The sequence below is a fragment of the Barbus barbus genome (assembly GCF_936440315.1).
Source record: "Barbus barbus genome assembly, chromosome: 2".
Classification (NCBI taxonomy): Eukaryota; Metazoa; Chordata; class Actinopteri; order Cypriniformes; family Cyprinidae; genus Barbus; species Barbus barbus.
In genome coordinates, this window is record NC_136730.1 from 5,721,182 (window position 1) to 5,746,766 (window position 25,585).

The 25,585-nt window shown below is 37.6% G+C and overlaps 1 protein-coding gene across 1 annotated transcript; it reads right to left on the reverse strand.

Moving 5' to 3' along the window:
* Positions 1–74: 74 nt before the first annotated feature.
* Positions 75–24,981, reverse strand: LOC306888758 (calpain-1 catalytic subunit-like). Its single transcript, XM_079447194.1, has 22 exons — positions 24,783–24,981; positions 18,737–19,172; positions 17,311–17,380; positions 13,382–13,500; positions 10,036–10,169; positions 9,785–9,953; positions 9,018–9,101; positions 8,652–8,737; positions 8,466–8,540; positions 7,601–7,761; positions 7,359–7,519; positions 7,247–7,258; positions 5,802–6,013; positions 4,209–4,248; positions 3,867–3,932; positions 3,728–3,785; positions 3,277–3,341; positions 2,999–3,067; positions 1,907–1,985; positions 1,710–1,826; positions 1,071–1,129; positions 75–871 (listed from the first exon to the last, which is right to left on the reverse strand). The coding sequence occupies exons 2-22, from the start codon at positions 18,986–18,988 to the stop codon at positions 845–847; spliced, it is 2,115 nt and encodes a 704-aa protein (XP_079303320.1). The 5' UTR covers positions 18,989–19,172; positions 24,783–24,981; the 3' UTR covers positions 75–844.
* Positions 24,982–25,585: the final 604 nt, after the last annotated feature.

The window sequence follows — 25,585 nt, forward strand, 5'->3', positions numbered from 1 at the left end:
TCAACTTGCATTATTACAGATATTTGCTCACTTAAGAAGGTAAAAGCCACATTGACAAGACCTTGAACCCCAAAATCGTTGTACTTTTAAAGTTTATTGAAAACCCACAAACGAATCAACATTGGAGAAAAAACCCATCCTGTAAAACATGTTGTTTGGAACATCCTCCACCTTTTCATATACATCTTTCTAATAAAAAAATCAGATTAAATCTGTTCCCAGTTCTGTTGCTCCTGTCTAGATTGTATTGAATGGACAATAAAAACAGAACTTAAGGAATGCATATGGCATTTTTAAAAATTGTAAGTCCCTTTTCGCTTGTTAAAAGACTCTTTGGTTTTTCAGTACATCTTAGACAGTTTATCCCATAAAACAGCTGCATGCATGAAATTCAGTCCAAACCAAATCCCCTTCAGTAAGTAAAGCTGGGTTCGATCTACAGTTTCATCAGCACATGCATTTCTAATACAGCGGTCTTTATACGAACAACATTCAGATGACATTCACTGAGAGATATGCAGCTCATTATCATAAAATAGCCATAAAAATGAAGAATGATTGAAATTGGCAATGATTCATGTGGCACAGAAAGTGTGAACGAGTTTCTTCTGGAGAATATGCATGCAGCTCGATCCAGAAATGATGAAAACATACTATAAATGTTTTTCTCTTTGCTTTAGAAATGCGTTTGGCACAGTGTTTTGCATGTAGACTGTGTAAACAGGCTGTTTATCCCATAGAAATGCATTACAGAAGTGTAGAAATGAAGGCACTCTTCAGAGGGCAGGACTACAGAAGAGAAGACCGTCTCAGTGCAGACGAACAGCGGAAATCTGTGTCCATTTCAGGCAAACATGGTCAGAGAAATCCACTGCAACACAGAAAGAAATCAGAGTGCATTAGAGCAGAAAGATCATTATAGAATAAACCTGCTTGACTGACACACTGCAAACAGTCTTTGAACCAGAGATTGTATTCACATGTGTAGAGGTTTACTAAACATGACTAATTCATCTCAAACATGATCGTGTGTGTGTTGAAATGTTCATGTAAGTGAACTGAAGTGACACCTGAAAGAATGTGAGAGATATGAATCCATCAGCATCTGTGTCCAGCGTCTTGAAGGTCTCTGTAAAAACACACACGTCTCAGTCAGATTGTCCTGAAAGCTCATGTCAGGTCAGAATTACTGCACTTATAAAAAGATTGTGCATGTTCATATTCTTGTCATTTTGTGTAACAGCAATGCACTTAATGCAGAAATGGATCTATGTCCAACTTATCTCTAAATACCTATTTACATGAATTCTCTATTCGCTTCGGTTCAAACGTTTGGGGTCTTTTTAACGTTTTTGAAAGAAGTCTCACCAAGTCTACATTTATTTGATCAAAAATACATTAAAAACCGTAATATTGTGAAATGATGAAAAGGATTATTTTATGAATAAAGTTCAAAATCATTTGAAAATAGAAATCTTTATAAATATTATAAATGGTTTTTAGAGTCACTTTTGATCAATTTAATGCATCCTTGCTCAATAAAAGCTCATTTTTCAAAGAAAAAAATATTAGCAACCCTAAACCTTAGAATGGTAGTGTATACATTTTTAAAAATATATTCAATCATCTTTGTGCAATATTGAATTACAAATAAGCACATTATTTAAAATGAAAAATGGCTACACTTCTTAAATGACATATGGACTCACTGAACATGGTCTCCAGTCGCACTAAACAGGTGACAAAGTTATCGAAATCCACTGACAGATCTTCCTCGGTGTACCGGAGGATGATCAGCTGGAATAAATGATTGTTCAGCTTAAAGCCTGGAGAAAAAGGGACGAACAGAGAGTCAGGACACAGAGATGAATCAAACAGACCAAATAAGAGTTTTTAGGCCGTGTACCTGCTGCTTCCAGAGCTCTTCTCATCTCATAAGAGCTCATAGTACCCGATTTATCCACGTCATGGTCTCTGAAGATTTGCTGTAAACATATGCAATCAGAACAGACCGTTTTTAATTTCTTCATGCATCGTCTTCAAACCATGGACTGCACACAATTTGTCCACTTATTTATTTTTTAATTAATTTAAAATGTCACGTGTCTGTTCATTTAGCTGCTTCAGGCAAAACTCATCATAATGTGGCAATACAATTACTTGCAACTTCTATTTCATGATGACTTCTCTACTATTTTACATATTCTTCATTTTATCATTTTAGCCCAGCTTTCCCGCACCAAAAACAGTAACTTCAGTTGTTCACGGTGCTATTTTAGTTTTATTGAGATACTATTATTTATATTCTTTTGTTTTTATTCATATTTTGATGGTACTTTTATATGATGCTTTTCACGTTTTATTAATTTAGAAAATGTAGTAATTAAAAAAAAAACATTGTCTATATAGTTTATGAATTATGTCATTAACCAGCTGAAGTTAAATAAAATAAGCGTGAACTGAAAAACTAAATTAAAACATTTTAAGTAATCCATTTTTGTATGGTTTTACTTTACTAAACTCTAACACTGGTTTATAACAACTCTCTCTGACTCTCAGAAATAAACATGCTGCACTTTTAATACTTCTGTATGTAAATGAGTTCGGTTATGACTGGCTAATGTTTGCATGTGGAATAAGGAGTAATGTCCGGGTCAAGCTGCTGAACACTAGGGCCTGATTTCACAGACAGGGCTTAGACTAAACCCTGATTAGGCCATAGTTCAATTAGGACATTTAAGTAATTTTTATGAAAGTGCCTTAGAAAAAATATTTCTGGTGTGCATTTGGAGACAAAATAAAGGCACTGATATATTTTAAGATCCGTCGGAGCAAGTTTCTTTCAGTTGAAACCGCTCAGACTTAGATTTTAGTCTGGAATTAGGTTTAAGCCTTGTCTGTGAAACCAGGAGTAGGTGATGACCAGCCCAGACTAACCCATCAGAAGAGCCTGCACTAAACGCTACCTTTGAAAAGCCTGAATATAATTTCATCTCACCAGGTAGCGTTTAATCTTTTCCCACAACACGTGAAACTCTGTGAGTCCGAGCTTTCCGCTGCCGTCTGTCTGCAGACATGTCAAGGACAATCAGAGCAAGACAAACAGAAATACAGTCTGAACTGTAAGAGACACAAAGAGCCAATGTTTGATGTGAACATGCAGTGTTCAATGTAAAAAGAAACCGAAAAAACCTTCAGTGACCAGTAGCCTATTTGTTAGCAGAGTAATATCTGCATTATCATATTTTTTTAAAGCTGATTGCGTGGAAAGGATACGTCCATGAGGTTGATCATGCTTCGGCATGACTCCTTCCCAAACCCGTCCGTCTTTAAATCTTTATCTGTGCAGAAAGACACAAAACAGAGGCGAGTTCTCAGAAATAATCCCTTTCGTTTCTTGAAGTGTAATCTGTCTGACACTTCATTTAAATGTCAGCTTTTGTGCAAACTCTACATCTTAATAGTTCAAATGTTCTTGAAACACTATGACAATTTAATCTAAAATATAAAAGTTTGACTTCTAGTCAATTTATTGCTAAATATTCAGATGCAAATACACAATTTACAGTTTAGCAAGAGTGAGGTGACTGACTTTTGTCTTCTGCAGAAGCACATATAGCATAGATTCTGCAGGATTTAAATAGTAGGCTGTTGTCTTGGAAGTGAGCTGCCTGTGTAGAGAGTGAAGCGGCTCACTAAGGTTTGAACTGAATCATGAAGAGCTCACGTTTGGAGATGATTCTGTTCATGATGGTCTGCAGCTCTGTCGTGCTGATCTCCATGTCCTAGAACACATATATGATTTACATAGAAATGCATTGTAATATTTAATGTCTGCACACAGCAGTGGTTCATCAGTCTCTCACCGCTCCAGCCAGCTGTCTGAAGAGACTCTTAAACCCCGCGTCAATCTGACTCTCATCCAGGCGTTGCTAAAGCAATCGAGAGAGAGAATATACTTATACATAAATAAATGTATACTTGTATACATTGTAGTCTTGCATGATAAAATAAGCTCCTCCTTCACAACATCACTGAACCTTCAGAAACCATCTATTAACCTGAATACACTTTATTAAACTTTATATACATACAGCTGTGTGTAGGTGTCTAATAACTCCCTTTAACTGAGAATGTGTCGTATAGTGCAGTCCCTCTTATCTTTTCTTGCTGAACTAAAGAAATGTGTCTCGATCTGATCATCTCACCTCCTCTGGAATATCAGCCACTACTTTATCATCCATTTCTCTGAAGGACACAAAGAGAATTACAATATCAGCCAGAGAATAATCTTTGCCTTCACTGGATGAACAGAACTGCTATCAAAGTTGAGTCCTTCAGCATTAGAACAAGCTTTAAGTAAATTAAACGAAAGAAAAAGAGTGTTCAGCTGGAAAATAATTGCAAAATAATGGTTTACTTTAGCGGTTTGGTTTAATTTAGTCTTCTGGGGGTTTTTCCTAACAAAAAATGTAATGCAATTCAAATGGTCAAGTTAAATTTTGTAAGGAAGCCAAAAGGTGGTGGTTATTAATTTATTTTTGCATTACATTTTTGCAACTTTACTGCAACAGTTAAACTGCAAAATAACAGCTTTCATATTTACATTCACCATTAGCATGTGCAGTACACAAGTTAATTCTCAGCAGCACCAAAGTTAGTAAAGAGATCCTAATCAGCTGACCAATAACTCTTTTAGGAATTGCAAAATAATAGTTTAATTTGCTGAGTAAGGTCAATGGTCTTTTTTGCCCCAAATATAAACGGCATGAGCGCTTCCAATGAGATCCAAAATAGTTTGTTAAAGGGGTCACATGATGGGATTTCAAGTTTTCCTTTCTCCTTTGGAGTGTTACAAGCTGTTCATCCGTAGATGAGATCCCTGAAGTTGCAAAGACTAAAGTCTCAAAACCAAAGAGATATTTATAAAAGTTAAGACTCTGCCACGCCCCCCTAAAACGACTTATTTAAACACGCCCCCACATGTCTACATCACTGTGTGACCACATTTGCAAAACACTGCCCAAATGTATACGCAATGAAAGAAGGCGGAACTATTATTCTCGCTGTAGTGTTGTTGCTGCTGCCAGTGTTTCGTTGTGAAAGCGAAAGTACTTTGGCCTTCCAAAAGAGGACACAACTAGAAATCAGTGGTTAAGTTGTATTTACAACACTGTTCCAGAACAGTTCAACCCAAATATTAGAGTGTGTGCAGCGCATATTTCCTGAACCTGGAAGAGTAACGTTAGCCTACAATGCTGGCTTGCACAAAGCCTGTTTCTATAAAGTCTCACACTTGAGGTATTCAGCCAATCACAATGCACTGGACAGCTGGCCAATCAGAGCACGCCTCGCTTCTCGGGATGATGAGCTTTGTAAAAATCTGCACGTTTCAGAAAGGCGGGGCATAGAGGAGCAACAATAATGTACAGTATGTGGAAAATGTGTTTTTTGGAACCTTAAACCACAAACACATTGCATTACACTAAATACACAAAATAACGTTCTTTTTAGCAACATCATATGACCCCTTTAAATAAATGCCACTATTGGGAATCTTTCCTCAACAGCAACAAAATAAAAGCGAATATTTTTTTTTAAGTTTACTTCCGCAACTAGAATTTATCTGCAATATGCATACAGGACAAAGTGTATATATTTTGAGGAAATTATGCAAAATATATGTGCATAGTCAGTGAAAATGATTTATGGCCTCCTGTTACCATCCTGTACATTTTTGGAGCCTTTTGAGAAAGCTTGTGTTTAATCCTGACTGGATGAGTGAGTGCGTGCCAACTTACTCTGAGTTGGCGGGTTTCTCTGAGAAAACTCTGAGCACGAAGTCGGCCTCTTTCTGCGGCTCGAATGTGGAGGGTATGATGATGTACTCGCCGGCAGGCAGCCGGAGGCGTGTGCTCACCTCCCGCAGGTTAATGAAGAGCTCCGAGCGAGCGCTGGACGCGTGAGACAGGAAGAAATCCCGCTTCAGATGAACACCGGACTTCCCCGCAAACTGAGCACAAACACACAGCGTTAACTCAGTCACGTCTGCTTTAAAAAATCTGAGCGGGAAATCTGTGTACAAACACTTTCATGAATATCATTCATCAAGAACATTCATGTTCAAATCTATTCTCAATGCCAGGGAGTGGATATGTGGTTGCTAAGGTGTTCTGATTTATAGGTTGTTGCTATGGTGTTGTGTGTGGTTGCTAAGGTGTTTTGAACAGTTTATAGGATATTATAGTTTCTAGGGTGCTCTGTGTTTATATGTGGTTTCTAAGGTGTTGCTAAGGCTCCTAGGTGGTTTATAGGGCGCTGCTAAGGTTTCAAGCTGGTTTCTAGGGTGTTGCTAAGGTTCCTAGGTGGTTTCTATTGTAGTTTCCATTTGCCAGTGCAAAGCTTCTTATTATGGGTTGCCAGGGTGTTGCTAATGTTTTAAACAGTTTAAAGGTCATTTATAGGCTGTTGCCAGGGTGTTGCTATGTGGTTGCTGAGGTGTTATGAACAACTTGTAGGCCATTTATAGATCGTTGCTTTGGTGTTCTGTGTTAGGTGGTTTCTGAGGTGCTGCTATGTGCTACTCCACATCATGTCAGTGCAGAACTTCTTGTCATGGGTGCCAGGGTGTGGATGTGGTAGTTGCTAAGGTGTTGTGAACGGTTTCTAGGTCATTTTTAGTGTGTTCTATGTGATTGGTAGGTGGTTTCTAGGGCATTGCTGTGTGGTTGCTAAAGACTTCTGAACAGTTTATAGAGCTTTTATAGATTGTTTATAGGGTGTTCTGTGTGATTTGCTAGAGCATTGCTATATAGTTGCTAAAGTGTTCCAAAGGGTTAAGACATTTATAGGTTGTTCCTATGAAAGACCTTATATGGAGATGGTGTGGGCGTGTCTTATGCAAATGACTAACACCGGGCATGCTGTCACTCATTTACAATACTACAGTCATTACAATTAAAATGAGGTCACAAATAAATTCATGTGTATGTTACAAATAAGGCAAAAAAATAAAAAATTCTCCCTTGAGTATAAATACGAGCAATCCATGCAATTATTAGTGAAACAGATCTAGTGTCTTCAAGCTTCTCAAGATTTGACTCTCTTCTACAGTATTTAAAGGCCTTCAAATGTCTGAATCCTCTCCCAAGCCTGTTTGAAACAATCTATACTATATAAAGCACAAATGTGTATGTATAAATAAATGGCACTTGATTTAAAAGGCCCCGGGTGGCTCTCACCATACCTCTCTTGGCACCTGCAAAAATAAAGGTGAAAAAGCAACCAATCAGAAAAGGAGTCAAAACACGTGAACAGGAACTTTAGATGAGTTAAACAGAAGAGATCTGCTCTCTGACCTCATAAATGGCGAATCCGATGGTCTCCATGTCCTGTCCTTCTTTCCGCTTCTTCCTGCGGTCCTTCTGCATCAGCGCCACCAGGAAACTGCAATCTGATTGGCCGGGAGAATCCGGGTGTTTCAGGGTCACCTTGAACTGAGGGTTGATCCAGAATGTGGCTGTAGTTTATGGGAAAAAACAGGCAGATGAGGATTTGGTGGTTTTGCTGGCACCGACTCGCCGTTCCCAGTCCCCTGTACCTGGGAAGTTCCTGCATCCACCGGCCGTACTTCCTCTCCTCCACTCGCCCTGATAGAGCGACGTGCTCCACTTCTTCACCTGACACGCCTGGAGCGCGTCTGCCGTCAGGTTACAGATCTCCAACCGAGTGAACTCGCGTAGGAAATCACTGAAAGACATCCTGAAAAATAGAGAGATCCGGTGACCCCCTGAGCGGTGCTGGCGAATTATGAGGTTGCTAAGGTGTTCTGAACGGTTTGTAGGACAGTTATAGGTCGTTGCTATGGTGTTCTGAGTGACTGTTAGGTGGTTTCTAGGATGTTGCTATGTTCTGAATGGTTTAGAAGGCATGCATAGGGGTTGTTTCTAGGGGTTTTGTGTGGTTGCTAGGGTGTTCTGAACAGTTTACAGGACATTTATAGGTCGTTGCTGTGGTGTGGTTGTTAGGTGGTTTCTAGAGCGTTGCTATGCTCTGAATTTAAAGGTTGTTGGTAGGGAGATTTGACTTAATTCAATGAGTGGTATTTGCAAATGCAAAACTTGTTGCCATGATGTTGGGTGGTTGCTAGGGTGTTGCTTTGTAGTTGTATTTTAAATTGATTTATATGGCATTTAAAAGTCATTGCTACAGTTTTGGTTTCTAGGGGATTGCTATGCAGTTACTGAGATGTTCTGAACAGTTTATAGGCCAACTATTGGTCGTTGCTAAGGTGTCCTAAGTTGTTGCTATGTGGCTGCTAAGATGTAAACGGTTCAGAACAGGGCATTTATAGGTTGATGCTATGGTTTTGTGTTGTTGCTCGAGGATTTCTAGGGCTGTTTAGTTGTTCAGAAGAGTTTATGGGTATCAAAGGTTGGGTGTGTGTGTTCTCATGATCCACTCACCAGAACTCTCCGTCCTCGCTGCGGTTCTGTAATCTGCCCCGGGCAGTGCAGTCCACATTGTCCCATTCCCGAGAGCTGAACACACACACACACACACACACACACACACACACGTACACGTCAGAACAACCACAACACCGTACCGTAAGTATGGAGCATCATTCAGCACACTGGTGTGATTCTCACTCGTCACTCCAGGCTCCCGTCCACTCCACTTCACCCCACGGGTTCCTGATGCGCACCAGCTTAGTCATGTTTCCCCTGTACACCAACTGATCAACAGATCATTTAATATTTCTGATTACAAAGATTTCCCTTTGGAATAACTTGCATTGATTTAAACACACACTAAGACCAGAAATGTCTATTAAGACAATCAAGTCCATTTTGATTTCATATTACATTAGCATTCATGCATTAGACAGATACTTCTAGGGTGTTCATACAATCCCTGGGAACTTTCAAAGAAAGACGTGCTGCATCTAGAACCTGCTAGATAGATGTGTAGAGTAAGTGTTTTAGTATGTCCTTGTATTTAAGTCTCTGGCTCACCTCTTCCACTCCAGTCACTGAGTACGCGTGACCTTTGACCAGCTTCTTGAAGGTCACCGCCTCCATGTCAAACTTACTAGTGATCTTGAGGACAAAAAGATGCATAATGCAGTCAGACACTGATATTGATTACCGTCACAATACAAACAGGTTAAAAACTAATATGATGAGCAAAATAATCATCCTCATTATTATTATTATTAACTACAACTACTTAAAATAATTTGATAACTGAAATAGATGAGAGAAAATATAAATGACATGCTAAACTAAAATTATAAACATTGCCTTGGTAATTAACTTGGGTTTAAGTAGCACAATAAATAAGCTAACTAGATTTTTTTTTTTTTTTTTTTTTTATAAAAATGGCAAAAGCACAATCACAAATAATCATGTTAATCACAAACAAACTATAATAGGTCATCTTTGATAGATTTGATATAATATTAACAAATTTAATGATAATATTAAATACTAGATGAACACTTATTTTGAAACTAAGAAATGTAGAGAAAAAAATTGAAATGTTGCCTTTGCACCCAAATAAATAAACCAAATCAACTAAAACTTAAACAAACCTCACTGGACATGTAAAAGTAAAATAAAGAACAAAAAATGACAAAAGCACATAAAATTACTAAATGAAACTAAAATGAAAACTGGAAATATACAAACATAACAGCTAATTCAAACTGTACATTTTAAAAATGAATTATTCTAAAGATAACACTGAACACTGAGTGTGAAAAGTGAGAATCAGTGCTCACATCTATAGAGCAGCCCAGCAGCGATCCTCTCTCGATGGCGCGGCCGATGATGCTGAAGAGATCGGCGGGTGCTTTCTTTAACTCGTACATCTCTGTGACTCCTCCTGTGAAATCCTCAAAGCCCTCAGATGTGCTGCCGCCCGACAGAGCCTCATAACAGCCGTTCAGCCTGACGAACAAGCCAATAAATAGACTAAAGAAGTGCAGATAACCTGTATTTGATTCACATGTACAGTTGAGGATGATCGTACTTGGCATAGGCCTTCTCCAGCAGAGCGCTCCAGAACTCTCCACCCTCCGCCGAGTGAACGAACAACAGCTTCCCGTCCTTCACGGGCAACCGGTCATCAATCACCACATCCACCCACTCACCAAACTGCCAGAACTACAGAGAGAGAGAGATTCAGATTCACTCCTGAAAAAAAATAAAGCTGCTTTACTGGCATTGATGCTTCCACAAAAAAAACAACCACACACTCTAGAAAATAAAGGCTGCAAAAGAGATCCTTTTAAGTGAACAGTTCTTAAAATAACTGAACCTATCTTCATTTAAAAAAAAAAAAAACTTTTGTGGAATGGAGAAGTTCCATGAAAGTTAAAGGGTCATCATGGAACCATCAATGCCAGTAATAAACCAGAGTACAGAACCTTTCAATTGCCCAAAAGGTTCTTTATAATGGAGAAATTTAGATTTTTTAAATGTTCTTCACGCATTCTAAAAAATAACAGTTCCGAAAAAGGTTTTTCAAAGCAATGCCACCAATGAACCTTTCAGTGCACAGTTCTTTAAAGAACATTTGAATAATCTAAAGAATTGAAAGGACCTCTGCTATAAACATCCTTTTGTGAAAGAAAAAGTTTCCAGGGATGTTCAAAGTTCTTCATGGAACCATCAACCCTAATAAAAACAAAACAAAATTATTAATAATAATAATCATTTAAGAGTGCACTAAGAAAAAATGGTTATTTTAACTGTTCACTGAAAGGTTTTATGGTTGTTCGATGGAATCACTGTGAAAATCATCTTTTGAAATGTTTATATTTTAAGAGTATACGTCCAGCAGGTGGCGCGCACACACACACACACACACACACACACATCATATCTCCCAAACACAGCTGTCTTTCTGCTCTGTAATCAGTCAATAATCACATTTGAAGATTACGATAACACTTATTGAATATCCATTAGCATGGAGATATTCTACAATAACTAATAATTTAACCTCAATCTGTTAATTCATAAGATTCTTAGGAATAGCACGCATGCATGTGCTGTAGGGCCAAAACCGTTCGACTTCCAAACCTGTAAGCAGAAACTGTCTGAGAGGAGCTGAGGACGATCACGGAGCACAAGCTCTTAGTTGTCGTCTTTTAATTATGGTGTCTATGATGAGATGATGTGACTGCAGCATTAATGTTAGTGAACCCTCATTAATTATTCACAAATCTATATAACAAGATTTATTGGTGCAGCAGGAATTTCCCGTACTTGCAGATTTCCGTTCTCATTATCCACCATAAATAACACACACACACACACCCTCATCCTATATGTGCGCTTCTGTAAAGAGCCATTCAAATAAGGCTTAAGATGGATTTGAGAGACATCAATGAAATCATCAATCATGCTGCACATCTATGAGGAATTTCTACCCAGGATATTTGATTTATATAATACAGAGGCAAGATTAAGTCACACAGTCAGTCAAGAACATTTCTGGATCAAAATAAGAAATCTCCAAACTATACAATCTATTTAGAATGTGTCATTAGTGTCAATTTTTTTTAAATTGAGATTTATACATCACCTGAAAGCTGAATAAATATGCTTTCCATTGTTGTATGGTTTGTTAGGACAATAGGACAATATTTGGCCGAGATTCAATTATTTGAAAATCTGGAATCTGAGGGTGCAAAAAAAAATCAAAATATTGAGAAAATCACCTTTAAAGTTGTCCAAATGAAGTTCATAGCAATGCATATTACTAATCAAAAACAAAGTTTTTTATATATTTACGGTAAAAAATAACAAAATATTTTCATGGAACATGATCTTTACTTAATATCCTAATGATTTTTGGCATAAAAGAAAAATCTATCATTTTGACTCAAATATACCCCGGCGACTTAAGATCCCAGACTCCTGCTTTTGTGCTCCAGGGTCACATTTATAATAAGCCATTATCATCTTACCAGTGTTATCGTTAACTAAAACTAGTTAAAAATAATTTTCAGCAATTGAAAACAAGCCAAAATAAGAGAAAATATTAATTGAAAAACCTAAACTAAAAACTTACATAAAAAAATTACATTATTCTGTATACTGTTTATTATAGAAAATAAATATACAAGTTAAATATAACGTACATTTTGCATAAAGAATGTTACTATTGTGACAAAATATATTATCATTCATACAGCAAGATAGCATGAATTTGATGTTTTCATATAAAAATACAATTGTCATGAAAGCACATATCAATGTTAAACATCCAAATGGTCATATAACAGCATTAATTGTCTTAATTGAGTTAAATATGACCCAGACATGTGAGATTCACTGGTAAATAGTTTAAAATGCACTTTAACATTTCTCCTGTGAAGGGTCTCTCCCTGCGGCCCTCACTGATTTACTCTCTCTCATAATTAGGGTTTACACACACAGTGCATTTCTGCTTCTAATTAATCTAAATGAGTCCCAGATGAGCCAAACGGAGCTAGCAGCAAACACACAAATGCTGTGTGTGTGAGATGCATTAGTGAACACATTTGGATCCTGTGTTTTTGTTCACACGCTCATCCATGCATGAAGTGTGTGTGTGTTTGATGACATCTTCAGCGGTTCAGAGTCTTGAACTTTTGTGCACCTTTTTGACTGCATTGCTTGCTTTTTATTATTCTGCACAGAAGTACCAAATAAAAAGTACAAATAAGTATGCATTTTGGACACATACCATAGCAACATGATACTCATTCAATATAATATGGAAAAAATGTATTGTCATTTGCCGCCTGTCCAAATTGTGAAAGGATTCTTGGCATGCTATGTCACCTCATTACCCATAATCCTCTTTGCCACTTCACTGAGGATATTTGAACAGCCCTGCCCTCCCCCTCACCGAGTCAGAAACACACACATCAGCACATAATTCACTACTGACTCACTCACGATATCCCACACGAGGACACTGTTTCTAAGCAGAGCTTCATTATTTTATAATACTCGCACACCACTGCTCATGCTAGAGTGTTTACAGAGCAAAGTTCATGGATGGTTTATAGCTACAAAAGAGTGCTGGTGAAATCACACAGAAACAACTGCATCTCTTAACCTTATCAAGCTTCTTTAGTTTATTGGAATCGATGGTTCCACGAAGAACCTTTAACATCCATGGAATCTTTCCAAGCTAAAAGGTTCTTTTTGGAACTATTCACTGAAAGGTTCTTTGGGAAACCAAAAATGGTTCTTTATAGCATCACTGCAAAAACCCCTTTTGAAAGCTTTATTTTTAAAAAGTGTAGTATAAATCTATACTCTCTGACTGTCAGACCTAGATCTGCGCTCATGTTCTAGCGTTCGTCACACTGACGCACCTGAAAGTGAAATATTCCCACGTATCCGCCGTCAAAGCTCTGGCCGTGTGGCACCACGCGGTGCAGGAGGTCATCGTTTAGAGTCAGAGACGCGATGGCCGCCAGCAACCAGCAGTCACCTGAGAAAAGCACACCACAGATAACCAACAGATGAGATTTAGAGCAGACAAGAGATGTGATACCAAAACATTCTTCAATATATCAGTGTCTGTGGTGGTATGGCCCACCATGAAAGATTGAGGGATTTGTTGTTTTATTTCAGTACAAATAATTGTAAGTTAAATTATTATATATAAACTTTGAAACAATCATTTTTAAATTTTATTTGATTAAAAATCAGTACAATAATATTGTGAATTATTATCATTTAAAATAACTGTACAATTCCACTTTTTTTTTACATTTAAAAAAAAAGTGTGTATCTATCCATCCATCACTATTAATAACTACTCCTAAAATTTTCTGTAAAGCTACTTTGCAACAATTTGTATCATGAAAAGCACTATACAAATAAACTTGTGTGCACATATATATATATATACACACACACACACACACACACACGTGCATCTCATTAAATTAGAATGTCGTGGAAAAGTTCATTTATTTCAGTAATTCAACTCAAATTGTGAAACTCGTGTATTAAATAAATTCAATGCACACAGACTGAAGTAGTTTAAGTCTTTGGTTCTTTTAATTGTGATGATTTAGGCTCATGTTTAACAAAACCCACCAATTCAATCTCAACAAATTAGAATACTTCATAAGACCAATAAAAAAAAAAATAATTTTAGTGAATTGTTGGCCTTCTGGAAAGTATGTTCATTTACTGTATATGTACTCAATACTTGGTAGGGGCTCCTTTTGCATGAATTACTGCATCAATGCAGTGTGGCATGGAGGTGATCAGTTTGTGGCACTGCTCAGGTGTAATGGAAGCCCAGGTTGCTTTGATAGCGGCCTTCAGGTCATCTGCATTGTTGGGTCTGTTGTCTCTCCTCTTCCTCTTGACAATACTCCATAGATTCTCTGTGGGGTTCAGGTCAGGCGAGTTTGCTGGCCAATCAAGCACAGTAACACCATGGTCATTGAACTACCTTTGGCAGTGTGGGCAGGTGCCAAGTCCTGCTGGAAAATGAAATCAGCATCTCCATAAAGCTTGTCAGCAGAAGGAAGCATGAAGTGCTCTTAGATTTCCTGGTAGATGGCTGCGTTGACTGTGGACTTCAGAAAACACAGTGGACCAACACCAGCAGATGACATGGCAGCCCAAATCATCACTGACTGTGGAAACTTCACACTGGACTTCAAGCAACATGGATTCTGTGCCTCTCCACTCTTCCTCCAGACTCTGGGACCTTGATTTCCAAATGAAATGCAAAATTTACTTTCATCTGAAAAGAGGACTTTGGACCACTGAGCAACAGTCCAGTTCTTTTTCTCCACAGCCCAGGTAAGACGCTTCTGATGTTGTCTCTGGTTCAGAAGTGGCTTGGTAGCCCTTTTCCTGAAGACGTCTGAGCGTGGAGACTCTTGATGCACTGACTCCAGCTTCAGTCCACTCCTTGTGAAGCTCTCACAAGTGTTTGAATCAGCTTTGCTTGACAGTATTCTCAAGCTTGCGGTCATCCCTGTTGCTTGTGCACCTTTTCCTACCCAAATTCTTCCTTCCAGTCAACTTTGCATTTAATATGCTTTGATACAGCACTCTGTAAACAGCCACACCTTTCAGTAATGACCCTCTGTGACTTACCCTCTTTGTGGAGGGTGTCAGTGTTCGTCTTCTGGATCATTGCCAAGTCAGCAGTCTTCCCCATTATTGTGGTTTCAAAGAACAAGAGATACCCAGAATTTATACTGTAGGGATGGTCATTAATTGAAACTCAAATACAAATATTCTAATATTTTGAGATACTGATTTTTGACTTTCATCAGCTGTAAGCTCTAATCATCACAATTAAAACAAACTTTTGAAATGTACATGCAATGATTTTAAAATATATGAATGTTTCACTTTTTGAAAAGTTACAAGAAAAAAACGAACACTTTCACGACATTCTAATTTATTGAGAAGCACGTGTGTGTGTGTGTATTTTTATTAGAAGTGTATTTAAACAATGTTTTTTTGTCTGGCTTAGTGTTATGTTAGAATCATTATTATACTGTTATACCTTTTTTGTTCTTTATTTTGAATAGTTTTTAGCCTTATTTTTTGTTTTTCATTTAAATGTTAAGTTTTGAAATTTTATTGTATGCATTTGTCATTTTTGTAATTTCTTTATTTTTCAAATGTGTATAGGTAGTATTGATAAAGTTTTAGCTTTTAGCTTTGGATCTGTTTTTAGTTGTTTTAATACTACAATTGATTGCTTCTGTTGTCCTCATTTGTAAGTCCTTTGGATACTAAGCATATAGTATAAGTAAACATTTGTTTCATTTCAGTACAGATGTTAAAAGTTAATCATACAGTCGCTCTTTCTGCTGTATAAAATGTGTAGTAAATTGTCTAACTATCCATGAGTCTACCAACAAATGGTTTCTAGTGTCATCATTCTTCTGTATTTATTCATTTTTACATCTCCATGCCACAGTCTCTGGGATTCTTTGAACATGACAATGTATTGTCCTAAACCACACATCTGCTGTTAGAAGATGATCTGACGCATTACATCGAAGAGAATGTGTACATTTACTTAAAATAGCCACCTGACACAAAAGAGGGACAGTCTGTCAGTCCTGTGTCTTGATTCCCCCTCCTCTCGTGTCTATATCTGATCTTCCTCGTTCCCTGTCATCATTAGTTAATTAGTCCCGAGCCCTGTGTTATTAGTCCACACCTGTTTCCGTTGATTTCCTTGTGTTCTTAAGCCCTGTGTTTCCCAGCCCCTGTGTCCGGTCTGAACGTCATTTATGTTCGTCTCTCCCCCAAGCTCCTCGTGTCTGGTTTTTGGATTTCAATAAAGTGTGATTTTTGGAATCTCCACGTCTCCTCGCTCCCTATGTCCCGAGAGGGAACTGACACAGTCAGGCATTCTGTTTCCATGTTTACTAAAGCTTTTAAAAGCACAACAGCAGTCACTGGGCCGCCGCACACATCCTGACCAATCACGGCGCTTCCTCACGGTTTTACATGTTTAAATAAACGCTGTACCCTTTTATGAAGTCATAATGCATTAGCGGCTCCGCTGTGAGACAGCAGCTCTTTATTTAATGACCGCAGGGTCAGAACTTTAATTATGAATTAATAATTATAAACGAGGCGCTGTGTTTAAAGTAAACATGACTGTACTTTACTATAGCTTTCCTCTTCATGTGTCTACACCACACACCAGATGGCACACTTTATATTTACTATCCAGGTTTAACGCTTTAATTTGATTTCAATTAGTTCATTTAAATGCACTTATTTCAAATATTGTGCATGCATGAATGTGTACACTGCAAAAAAAAAAAATCTTTAGGCTTTTTATCTAAAGTTAAAATATTGACTATGAAAAAAAGCAGCACAACTGTTTTCAAAATTTATAATAATCAGAAATGTTTCCTGAGCAGCAAAGCAGCATATTAGACTGATTTCTGAAGGATCATGTGACGCTGAAGACTAGTGTAATGATGCTGAAAATACAGCTTTGATCACAGAAATAAATTATATTTTAAAATATATTCACATTGAAAACAGTTATTTTAAACTGTAATAATATTTCACAATATTACTGTTTCACTGTATGTTTGATCAAGTAAGTGCAGCCTTGATGAGAATAAAAAAAGATCTTCCCAGCCCCACCTTGTGAATGATAGTGAAAGTGAAATCTGTTTGACTGTCTGTTGTTCACCGGTCTAGTAAATGAACAGCTGCTTGAGGTTGTAGTGTGGTAAAATCAGGGTTGTTTGAGGTAAAGTCCTCGTTCCTGATAATGACACAGACTCACCAAGAGCTCCCTGACAGATGTCGGTACGAGTCGCTCCATCCATGATGAACTGGGGACGCATACATATCTCCTGCAAACACACGTGTGACGCTAAATTAGATTTGCATTTTCAGGAGATGATGCACAGCACTGTGCCTCTCATTCACACACACACACACACACAAATATATATTCTGGTCTGCTTTCAACAACTGCATCATGTTTGACGATGACGAGCATATGCAGCAGAGAAAGTCATGTCTAGTTTATAAAGGCAGGACGGATAAATGAATGTATAATGAGTAGCCATTTTTCCTGACAAATAATTTCGGCTCTTGAGCAACCCATAGCAACAAGCACGTGAGACGTGGTTATATAAATCCATGCATAAATGTACTGACTAGAAGCTATGAAATCCTGCAGGACGTTGACTGTAGAGGTGACCTGTCACACACAGAAGTGCTTACAAATGTGTTCAGAGAGTGTAAAAAGCAGAGTGAAAGGTTAAACTAGGGAATGTGTGGACATATGTGATGACTGAGGTGAAGTGTTTGTAAAGAAATGGCTCACCCAAAAATGACAATTTACACTAATCATCTACATCTTGGATGACCTGATGGTGTTTCCTCATCAGAACAGATTTGGAGAAATATAGCATTACATCACTTGCTCAGCAATGGATGCTCTGCAGTGAATGGGTGCCGTCAGAATGAGAGTCCAAACAGCTGATAAAAACATCACAATAATCCACACCACTCCAGTCCAGTCCAGTCAATGTCTTGTGAAGTCAATAACTGTGTTTGTAAGAAACATTCACCACCAAAACATTACTTCTGGCCAAAATGTGAGCCCATAATCTATAATAACGCTTCCTCCAGTGGAAAAGTGGTCTGGTCTGAATCAGGAGAGAAATCTACACAGATCAAGCACTGTTTACAACACAAAACAGCTCTAAACAAATATGTGGTTGGATTTTGATGTGAGAGACTACAGGAAGCATTATTATGGATTAGGGACTCAGATATTTTGGCCAGAAGTAATGGTTTGAAGATAGATTTGTTTCTTACAAACACACAGCATTTTATTTCACAAGACATTAACTGATGGACTGGAGTGATTTGAATTACTTGTGGATTATTATGATGTTTTTATCAGCTGTTTGGACTCTCATTCTGACGGCACCCATTCACTGCAGAGCATCCATTGCTGAGCAAGTGATGCGATGCTACATTTCTCCAAATCTCATGAAGAAACAAACTCATCTACATCTTGGATGACCTAAGGGAGAGTACATTTTAATTTTTTGGTGAACTATTCCTATAAAATGAGGCAAATGGAAGAGAACAAGAAGAACAGCAAGCAGTGATGGAGTATAAAAGAAGTGCTATTTTCTAAACAAATGCACGACAAACCCATCTGACCCTCACGACCCTTGCGTTCAGCTCACCGTTGGTCGCATCCACCGCACACCATGCGTCTTGGAGGATCTTGGACCCAACTCATTGAATCCCAGTGAAGAAGCGCAGGTTGGGAACAAGTGGTCCTCAAACAGGGTCCTGGTCTGTTGGCACTGGGCCCTCAGTGAGTCGTAATCCTGGCCCAAGAACTTCACAGCATTATGGTTCTGACCCAAACCCGCATCCCTGTCCCACTGACTCCGCAGCTTCGCAGCCATCCCTGTGGCGTAAATGGGCTCCATGTTTTCACTCGCTTTACTGGAACCAGCACTAACAGACGACGTAATCCCAGATAGCCAATGAGAACGGAGGAAGGGGAAGAGACGAGCCAATCACAACACAGGAAATGAGGAGTAGAATGAATGTTAATTCTGAATCAGAGGGGAAGATGATGCTGGATGTCGATAAAGATCTGGTTCAGAAGTCCTGGAAAAGAGAAGAAAAGGTATTTTAATGAATTCCGTTATTATAACAATCTTGTCATACAAACAATTTCATATTTCATTGTTTTTGCTGTCTGCCTAGGACAAGAAGAACTTTGGCACTAATGCACCAATATAAAGAGGAAAGGTTATCTTTAGTTTAGTATTTGATGCTTTATGTATTTAATAATTCTTGTGCACTCACAAAAAGTGATGGGTCAACAGCTTAAGGAGTCAAATTGTCTGGCAATTTTCTTCACTGTTCTTAATTGACAGGGCACAAAATGCACTAAATAATACAGCAAACATATGCAATTATAACATGCTCAGTATTAATTATTTTCCAGCATTATTCTTTATTTGACATGTGTACAACCTTGAAAGTCAGGACTTAACCCTCGTATTAAAATGAGTCCATTTGACCCATCTTGATTTTAAAGTTGTCGGAAAAAAATGAAAATTTGTGACTTTTTCTAACTTAAGGTCATGAATATGTCTGCAAAGTGTCCACACACTGAAATTGTTGTGAAATATGCAAAAAACTAAATCTATTACGATTATGATGTTTTCAGGCCAAACTGAGCCCCATATTTCCTAACTGAAGGCAGCTGCACAGATCCAAACTAGTTTTTTTATGCATTTTATGTCAATTAATCAACTACACATTGTGGGTATTTATTTATGCATTTGGTAGATGCTTTTATTCAAAAAGACTTATACTGCATTGAAGGCGTACGCTTTTATCAAGTCATGTTCATCATACTCTTACTTTCAGGAAAGCACACAACTGAGTGCAAGTCCACACTTTGTTTAAAAAGCTTTTTTTTGTAAAGTTTAAAAGCAAAACAGTTACAACACTGTTTATAATATGTACAGTTTGTGGGAAAAAAATTAAAACTGGTTAAGGAATAGTGGAATAGTTGTCATTTACTCAAACAGTTGACGGTAGCCATTGACTGCCAATACAATAGAAGACAATGGCTACCGCTGACTATAGTTACTAACATTCTTTTGTGTTCAGGAGAAAAAAGAAACTCCACAGGTTTAGAAGAGTTTGAGGAGTAAATAATGACAGTTTTCTTTTTTTTTGGTGAACTATCCTTTTAAATGGAGTTTTATTTCACAATTTCAGCCTAAGAAAGTTTCCCTCAGGACACTTTGACTACACAGTGCTTAAATATGAGACTTCTGACATGCCTCTGAAAGCAGACTAAACTCGCTTTCATTTCAAACAAAGCCTGGGATCTGCTGTCACAACCTAAAAACATCTTAACGATGGATGTGTTTCTTACAAACATGCTTTTGTCTTCACAAGATGTTAACTGATGGACTGGAGTGGTGTGGATTATTGTGGTGTTTTTATCAGCTGTTTGGACTCTCATTCTGACGGCACCCATTCACTGCAGAGCATCCATTGCTGAGCAAGAGATGCAATGCTATATTTCTCCAAATCCGATGAAGAAACCAACTCCACATCATCTTGCAAGTATATGCATCCAATACAGCGAATGAACAACCTCCCTTTCCCTCCTAAGAGCTTGTTAAACCTGTCTAATGTACCTTCCCCCTCCTCTGTTCATTCTCACACTGCGGTAAACCTGAGGAACGAAGCACTGCTTACTCACCGTCCTGATTCACACTATCTTTGTTTGTTAAACCATAAACCAATATTAGCCTAGTCTGTGTTCATATGTAGGGCTGAAGCTCAGTGAATCTTTCTTTAATTCTAAACTACATTTGATTTAAATGTGGTCCGCCGATCTTACTCGTGTCATTTGTTATACTCTGTTTGTGAACACACTGACATGAGTCATTCAAACAAATGATGGAAAGTAGAGCAGAGGAAGGGTGTGGTGCGTGAGATTCATGGAAAGACACAGCCGTGCTGCCAAGACTGTATTAAACTGCAGAAGCATGTGTGGATGTTTGCCAGCAGGACAAACAGAGCATTCAGGGCTTGAACAGTGACTTAGCATGAATGCATCTGAGCTAAAAGACTAAACGTTGCTTCAGCAATGATTTTCTGGTGAGTTTCTTTGTTTTCATTTCATACGTTGTTTGTTTTGTGCACACCAGCTCTTTCTGAACATGTCCTGGTCATCTCAAACTAAGAATCGATGTCAGAGGCTCATGGCAAACCTCCAGCCATCTCCCATAAAACATCCAGCAGAGTAAATGAGCGCTGAGATTTACAGAGGGCTCATAAATAACATGAACCGTTACAGTAATGCATATGAAACATTCTCATGTAGAAAGGCCCAGGTTATATTTTCCTCATAAAGAAAAAATGTAAGCACATTTCCCAATGAATAACTCAAATTCTCATTATTGTGCGCTCTCTCTCTCTCCATGTATGCATGCATGCATATGTGTGTGTGTGTGTGTGTGTGTGTATAGCACTACAATAATGAGAATTTGAGGGGGAAATGTAAATTGTAAGTTATTAATAAAACAATGAACAAAGAAAATAGTATTTGTCTTTCTCCAAAATAAATGCAAATTTATTTTTTGTGCTCCTTGCCATTTTTTGTAATCCATTTTATTGAGTGAATATTGTTTCTATACTTTTTTTTTCAGTGTACTTAATATGAAATAATGACACAACAGAAAAGAGAAAATTATTTGTATTTTTGAGATAGTTGCGTTTCCCAAAAATATCATAAGTGCAAGTGGATTGTAGAGACTATTGCTTTCTATAAAACTCACAATGCTTTTGGAAAATGCAGTCCTGAGTGTTTCTTGACAGTTTTCATGAGCTTCACTCTCACATTAACCCCACAAACCCACCCTCATGAAATATATGTTCATGTTCTCATCCGTGGTGAGGGCACTCGGGCCTGACTATCAGACAGAAGCTCACAAAAATGCCAAAATAAATATTGAGTTTCATAGCTCTCTGGTGAAGGATGGGCTGATGAGAGATGACTAATGAAAAACAAGTAAAAACACATTATGAAACCTCAGTCTATGAACAGATGCCGTCGACCAATCAGAGAGAGACTCAAGATGTTCACATACTGAGAAAAAGATTACTGAGAAATGGTTCCACAAGACCTCAAACCGATACTAGAACACCAGCCATATTATATAATGTGTGTTGAATAGAATAGAATAATATATATATATTAGGGCTATACATATATGATGGTTCGGTACATACCTCGGTTTTACCGTCACGGTTCAGTATGATTTCAGTAAAATAGGGGAAAAATAAACTTTTTTTTTCTTCTTTTCCATAAACACTGGTTTACTGAACAAGTTGCTCTTTCTTTAAATACATGCAGTTATAGTTTAAATTTTCTAAATGATAAAAATCGACCTCAGCTTGTGCTTAAAACTATATGGAGCCCTTTTACATTATAAGGTTACAATTAGGCCTAACAACTTAACTCAAACTCAAATGTAATCACTATTTATTTTTAAATAGATGATCGAAATCCAACTTTAAAATTGAGTGTTGCAAACATGTAAATTGCACATAATGCAGTTTTTAAATTAACCGATAAATAATAAAATGTCTGTATTCTATTCCGGCTGTCATAGCATAGCACAACATTTCATAACAAATTAATTTAAATAATTAAGACTAACAGGTTTAGTAAAATATAATGTGCATAGTGTAATATTTCGAGAAATGCTCCTCTCTAGACTTCATTTCATATATATATACACATACATACTAATATATAGATAGATATAGAGATATATAAATAAATAATATATATGTCAAAAATAATTATTAATTTCTATTTGGAGCAATTAATGGTGCAGAAATTAACTTATACTGTACTATTAAATGAAACATTGATCAAAGGTAAGCAACAATTAAAAATTAGCAACTACTGACTCTGTACTCTTTCTGAATGCGAGTAAACGGCAGAGGTTTTTTCGTGAGGTCAGGTTACTGTAGCCTACAGGTAGGAGTTTCCTGTATTTCTGGGTGTAGCTGACTCAGAGAATTCACAGACAACACCCACTGCACTTCTCACTATTATATACATACAATGACACTCTTTCCTCTGCGGTTTGATTCCTGCAAGCCATGGCACATGTCCACTCTTCCTAATGTAAACAGAGATGCTCACACCCAGAGAAATGCTGCTTTAGTCTCTGCTGTGATACGATCACATGTCAACAGTGGCAGAACAACACTTCTGTGTGCAGCGCAGTCTCAGGTTACATCCTGTGTGTGAAGTGATTTTAATACAAAGCAGCATATAATGGCTCGTTTCCACTGAGCGGTACAGTACACAATTATGTCCGTTTCCACTGTCAGAAGTTGTGAATGGTACCAAAATAGCGAACCGTACCACTTTTTTGGTACCTGGCATGGATGGCATTTAACAGGCATTTGTGGTCTCGTGAATCTATTATTTGTTCCTGGTCATATCGTTTTGACTGAGCACAAAGTTAACTAACTTACAGCGCTGACTCCGCAGCATACATCTGACTGAATTGTCATTAAAACTTAAAAAGAGTTGTGCTTATTGTCACGTTTATTGTGGATCGCTACTTTCCGGCATACACCACGCCTATGAAGTAAGGGTACTGCTGGCAGCGGAAACACAAGCTGGATCAGGGTGTTCGGTCCCGAACCGTACTCTACTGACCCGTACCGCTCAGTGGAAGCAAGCCATAATACAAGAGCCAAAAGGAAACCAAAGGGTCCAGGGGTTTTCAAACTGGGGGCCACTGGGGGTTCAGTGGAAACAAAATGTAAAAATAAATAATAATAAAGTATGTAAAAAAATAACATACCGTTTAAATATGTAATTTGATTTTTTCTATATATTTTAATTTCTTTTTAAGTAATAAATGAGTAAATAATTAAAAATAATAAACTTACGAATATAGTGTTGTAATTACGTAACTAATTACTTTCCAAATAATATTTTAGACATATTTAAAACATGGGATGATCAGAGTCTGTGGCATCTAAAATATTACGTTGAAGTAACACTGCAAGTTTTTCCTTGGTGCTTCCGAAGCGGCCTGGGTGTGGGTTTTAGATAAGAAATAATAGAGTTATATGGTGAAACAGCTGCTTTCATCACTTCCTGTGTCATTCAGTAAACCCACCCTGACCACAACAGCTGTGTGTGTGTGTGTGTGTGTGTGTGTGTGTGTGTGTGTGTGTGTCTGTCTGTGTGTGTGTGTGTGTGTGTGTATGAAGGGCTTTTAATAGCCATGCATGCATGCATTCAGCCTCAAACTATTCAGATGCTATGGAGAAGTCAATGTGAATTCAATCTAAATGTAAACAAAGTATCAGCTCTTAGAAACTGATTCAGCTACATGCATTCACACACATTAAACACGTCACTGGATGATTTACTCGTTAAAACAGCAATGCATGCAAACAATCGGAGAGCTAATAATGGCCCGTTTAAAGGCAGTCTTAAGAAACAAGGAAATAAAGTTGAAGTGAAGTTCACACACCTTTTGATGTTTTAAACTCTAAAAGATATTCAGATTTATGCCTGATTAACTTTCTATAACACAAACACTTTACGTGAAACGTATTTTTTGTCAACAAAACAGGAGTGAAAGTAGAAAAGTGGAACAAAGTGTTCGCGCGCGCGGATGCAGAGAAGTTCAACGCGTTCAGACTCACCTCGCGTCTTGATGTGCAGCGCACTTCCGAGTTTGAGCAAAGATCATATAATCCAGAGGTTTCGACTATTGTTCGATCCTCAGAACATCTGGAGCTGGTGTTGCTGCTGATTTCACCCGCCAGTGGATCCGGGGCGCGTCTGCGCAATGCGTGATAAACGCGACGCGTCTCCGAGCTGGGAATAGAAGCGTGAAGATCCAGTGGACCAATCAGAGAGCGCGGTTACGCGTTCGACGCGACGCGACACAACGAAAACGCTAAGCACCACATAAAACCAGAAACACGGATGAACATATAATAGCCTATTAATATAATTTTATATTTTAATATCAATATAATGTTAGTTTTAACAATGTAAAACGAATAAACAATATATAAACTATAAAGATAACTATAAGATTTGTTTATTTCACACAGATGATACTGTTGTTAGAAAGAGCGCCACCTTGAGGCAAAACATGGCAAACGCATCCCATAATAAAACCATTTGCCCAGGTGAGATATGTCTCGTGAAATATCATCATAGGCTAATACAACTACACGTTTCATAAATTAAGATATATATAGGCTATATATTATTGAAATAATTATTTCAGCTAGTTATCAAGGAAACATTTTTTCCCGTTTAATTCAGTTTACCTTGATGTACCAAATTAAGCTAAAACTGTTATAAATAAAGTTATTTATAATTATATAAAATATGTAAAAAACGAATATAAAAAACGAATACAAATGATACAAATCACACAACAAAATTACTAAAACTTTAAATAAAATCAAAATGAAAACGGAAAATCTAGAAA